Here is a 4,784-nt window from a genome sequence, read left to right as displayed (position 1 = left end):
GATATGACAATCACAATTTATCTCAACAAGCATCCACGTCAGCGGCAGCATCACTACAACAAAAGGCACTGATGCTAAGGAATCCCCTTGAAATATTTCTCTTTTAATTTGGACCTCATCGAAGAGTGCCTTCTAGATAGAGTCAAGTGTTCCAGTTTAGCATAGATTGCTGTAGAAAGGAGATGATTTTTGGATGAACCTTGGACACTTTCCTTGTGTGGAGAGTCCCACAATCATGGATCACAAAAGGTACAAAACAAATAATGAGACCATCCAACTTTTTCTGTGATCCTCCTGGAAAGCCTGAGTTGGTCTTTTGTCCCTTTCTTATTTATTGAGCGTTTTGCTCAGGAGGCAGCATTCCATTGCAAGCTAGTTCTATCCAGATCTTCTTTGCCAGATTTATTGATAGAAATTTCCATGTAGTTGGTCAACCAACCGTGTTTGGTCTATAATTCATAGATTACTGCGGCCACTTCCTCCTCCTCCTTTTATTGTTTTGGTACCAGGAATTTTGTCCCTGTTACTCTCCACCTTGGAAATCTGTTCTTCAGACATTTATTAAGTTGTTCAAGCAAACAATCAATCTGTGTTGTAAGGCATTTCAGCCAGAATCCATGCATCCCATCTGGTCTGGGTGGCTTTCCATTTTTTATTCTTCTCAGTACTTCATCTTTTTCTTTCTTTGGTCTTTGTGTATTCCTCTGTGCTGTGGCTTTCTAATTTTTTCTCACTTTTTTAATCCAGTCTGCTGTCTGATTATATTGTACATTCTCCGACCAGATTTCCTTTCAGTAGTGCTGAAACTCTCCCATGTCATTTATTGGCTCTCTAGTTTTCCTATTCTGCTTTTAACATTAATCAGATCAAAATCTCCTAGGGTCTCTGAAGTGACTCTTCTCTTGATACTAAGAACTTTATGGGAAATATTTCAAGTCCATGACACTAAGTGATGATCTTCTCTTTACATTTTTCCTTTATAACTCTCACATCCTTTCATTCAGCTGATATTTCATCTCCAGGCTGTGTGCTGCCCTTCAAATATAATATGCTATAAATCAATAAATTCTTCATATTTCCAATACTTTCTTTGGGAGCTGCTACACTCATATTTATCCTCAATTTCTCTTCCATTTGTGTTTTCTGTTAATCCTGCATCATTTCCATCTACCAAAATATTTGCAGGTGGGTCAACATGACTCATCCCCCTTTTCAGGCTTTCAATCTCCATTTCTGTAAATATTCCTCTTTGCAATTAAGCTCTGTTGTCCAGTGAATATATGTTCAGTCATTATTTTCTTGCTTTTTCTTTCCTTCCAGTGTTGGAGCATTCATTTTTCTCCAGGCTCTTTGTTCTGGTTTTGCCAAAATCCAACCTTAGATCACTTTTTGGTTTGAACTGAGTCCTTTTCACTCTTTTCTTGAAAGCTGTCTCTGGTTTCCTTGGATAATCTGGACAGCTGCATGATATCCACCTGAGGTTACCTGCTTCCACATAATACACCTTGCCAATGGAGGAGGCTGTCATACAGCTAAGATCTTCGGAGGCCCCCTCTATGGCATTCAGAATACTTATCAAGTTGCCTGTATTCTCTCTATTTGGCTGAGTTGTCAGTCTATACAATATGCTGAGTCTTAAACCAGTATTTCTAGGTCGCTGTGGTTTGTTTGTTAATTTATTTATTTATTATAGAAATCCTAAATATTATAATAGGGATGAATCCAATTATGTACTATAAATATTAAATACTCTACAACAGTGGTTTTGAACCTGTGGTCTGGAGATACGTAGACCATGTCTAAGATTTTCAAGGGGTCAAAACCTCCATTCAAATTTTTTAGGGGTCTACAAATGAAAAAAGGACAAAAACCACTGCTGCACAAAAATTACAAAATGTAATGGACAAAGAGGTACTTATAGAATTGGCCAGATCCCCAGTGGGAGTGATTCAGCCATAGGTCCATTGGAGTAAAGGGGCAAGATCCCTAACTGGAGTAAAAACAGCTGTATCTGTGCTGATGTTAGAGGGACAGATGAAAACGTTATTAGGCCAGAGAGAAACTCAAGTGAGCAAAGGACTTTATAGTCTGTTTGTTACGGCCCTCACCCTGGATGCAGGAGATCAAGTCCCCTTTCTTCAATGACTTTTGTCATTTAACCACAGTGGAACAGATTCAACAGGAGACGCTAAGGGAGGCCTGCATCAGGCTGTCCCTTAGTCATATCTTGGCAGGGATTTTGTGAATACCTGTTGGGCCTGATTCTGCAGTTTAGGTGCTAAAGTGGCAGTTACACAAAAGGAGTTCGGCCCCTATCTGACATATTTTGTCTCTGTATAACATACAAATTCCAACCAGTTCGTTGCTGTCTATTTCTCTAAATCTTAAAATCTATTCAAATATATATATTGTACAGGATAGAATAGGGCTCTCTTTACATTCATCCAACTGAACAGATAATGTCCGCATGCCATTTTAGTTCACTTATGTTGTGTTAAATTAAATTTATTTATTTATTGGTCTTACAGGTTACAGTTTTCCCAAATAAATATCAATGGAAAATCAAACCACAGTGACCGAATTTATTCTCCGGAAACTTTCCAGTGACCCACAGATGCAGATTTTCCTGTTCTCAATGTTTTTAATTATTTACCTAATCACTCTGGGTAGTAACATAGTGATCATGGTGGTGATAAGAGCTGACTCTCATCTTAACACCCCAATGTACTTCTTTCTCTTCCATTTATCCTTTGTTGATATCTGCTATTCCTCAGTTACGGTGCCTAATATGCTGATGAACTTCCTAGTAGAGCACAAAACTATTTCTGTCAATGGCTGCATTTCCCAGATGTTTCTTCTTATCCTCGTGGTTGGTGCTGAAATTTTCATTCTCTCAGCCATGGCTTATGACCGCTATGCTGCCATCTGTGATCCATTACATTACGTGCAGACAATGAGCAAAGGGATCTGTGTTCAGCTGGTAAGTGGTGCATGGACCATGGGCTTCCTCTATGCCCTTCTTAACACAGTTTTTGCCCTCAAGATGCATTTCTGTGGGCCCAATAAAATCAACCATTTCAGCTGTGAGCTCCCTCCTCTGTTACAACTGTCCTGCACTGACACCCTCACAAATCAAGTGGTGCTTCTTACTTCTGTTCTGATATTTGGGTCAAGCGCCTTCCTCCTCACACTGATCTCCTACATTTACATCATCTCTACCATCCTGAGGATACGATCTGCAGAGGGCAGGTGTAAAGCCTTCTCCACCTGCAGCTCCCACCTTATTGTGGTTGGTTTATGGTACCTGACAGCCTTTTTCCAGTACACAAAACCCAGCTCAGTCTCCTCTGTGGTTCTGGATGAAATATTCTCCATCCAGTACAGCATCTTGACCCCCATGTTAAACCCCATCATCTACAGCCTGAAAAACAAGGAGGTGAAAATTGCACTAGGGAAAAGGTTGGGGAAATTGAAGTTTCTCAAGTAGTACTGACGATCTGAAATTAAATATATACTTTTTTTAAATCCAAAAGCAGAGAACTGTGGCTAACTTGTGTTTGAGACATTCTCATGTCAGGTGATGGTCAGATTGTGATAACCTCAGCTGCTTTAAATCAGTGTGGCTCCATCACAGTCATTGGGACAAGTTGTACAAGAGTCACTGAAGCACAGGGGCCTGGACCCTGAGTCTCCTCCATCCATAGTGAGTGCTCTGAGCACCAGGCCATAGAGTCATTCACAGATTTCTCTCTCTCTCTCCTTTCGCCATATCTGTTTAATCTAGCCCACTGACTTCAGGGGAGCTATGGCCAATTTATACCAGCTGAGCATCTGGCCAATTTTATAAAATCTCTTTATCTATTGATTTCTCAGGGGGTTGTTTTTGACTAATTTGTTGAAACAACTGATATTAAATAGCTATCCTATTGTACTTTACCCTACTAAAATCTCATAGATTTTTTTTTCAATAATTAATTATAATAAATAGTGGAGCCAATAGCTTTATTTTTCAGTAGGACTAGATCCACAAAAGAACTTAGGTTTGAACACTAGAGTAAGAGAGAGACCACCATGAGCATATCCCATATCCCCATGGTTAAGGCACTCACATGGGTGGAGAGAGATCCCCTCTTTAAATCCTGTCTCTTTATCAAGCACTTGAAGCATGGCCCTCCCACGTCCCAGGTGATTACCCTTACCACTGAGACAAAAGTTGAGTGGTCTCCTCCATCTAATTCCTTCTTTCCTTCCCCCACTCTAGTTTTTTGTTAAAAAATGCCTTAGGTACAGTTAGAGGATTCCCACCTGGGAACCCTCTAAACAGAAGGAAGTGTCTGGCTCCAGGGGACACGGAGACTGAATTCTGACAGAGGTGAGGTTTAGAACACACCCTTCTCCTCGTCCTCTTCCATTGGCTAAGGAATCACCTATCATGATGTTAGGACATAAGAACAAATGGTAGACTGTCCCAAGTCAGACGGTCAATCAGACCAATGGTCCATCTTGCACAGTATCCTGTTTCTGACAGGGACCAGTGCCAGATTCTTCAAAGGGAAAAATGAACAGAACAGGCAATTATTGAGTGATCCATCCCCTGTTGTCCAGTCTCAGCTTCTGGCAGTCAGAGGTTTAGAGACATCCAGAGCAGAGGGTTGCCTCTCTGGCCATCTGGACTAAAAGCCATTGATGGACCTATCCTACATGAATTTATCTAATTCTTTTTTTAAAAAAAACTGTCTTCAGCAGAAGAAAAAGGGAACAAGCGAAGTTAAAATGAAACCCTG

The 4,784-nt window shown here is 40.4% G+C and overlaps 1 protein-coding gene across 1 annotated transcript; it reads left to right on the top strand.

Annotated features, from left to right (window-relative positions):
* The first annotated feature begins 2,554 nt into the window (after positions 1-2,554).
* LOC127040966 (olfactory receptor 5A1-like) lies at positions 2,555-3,487 on the top strand. Its single transcript, XM_050935492.1, has one exon. It carries the CDS (start codon positions 2,555-2,557, stop codon positions 3,485-3,487), a length of 933 nt encoding a protein of 310 aa, XP_050791449.1.
* The last annotated feature ends 1,297 nt before the right edge of the window (positions 3,488-4,784 follow it).

The sequence above is a fragment of the Gopherus flavomarginatus genome (genome assembly GCF_025201925.1).
Source record: "Gopherus flavomarginatus isolate rGopFla2 chromosome 12 unlocalized genomic scaffold, rGopFla2.mat.asm SUPER_12_unloc_1, whole genome shotgun sequence".
Taxonomy (NCBI): domain Eukaryota; kingdom Metazoa; phylum Chordata; order Testudines; family Testudinidae; genus Gopherus; species Gopherus flavomarginatus.
The sequence above is the reverse complement of the archived record's forward strand: the minus strand, read 5'-3'. Positions and strand labels throughout refer to the sequence as shown.

What these genes read in the sequence shown, in the direction of transcription:
- LOC127040966 (XM_050935492.1), top strand. Translation starts at nt 2,555, where the DNA reads ATGGAAAATCAAACCACAGTGACCGAATTTATTCTCCGGAAACTTTCC.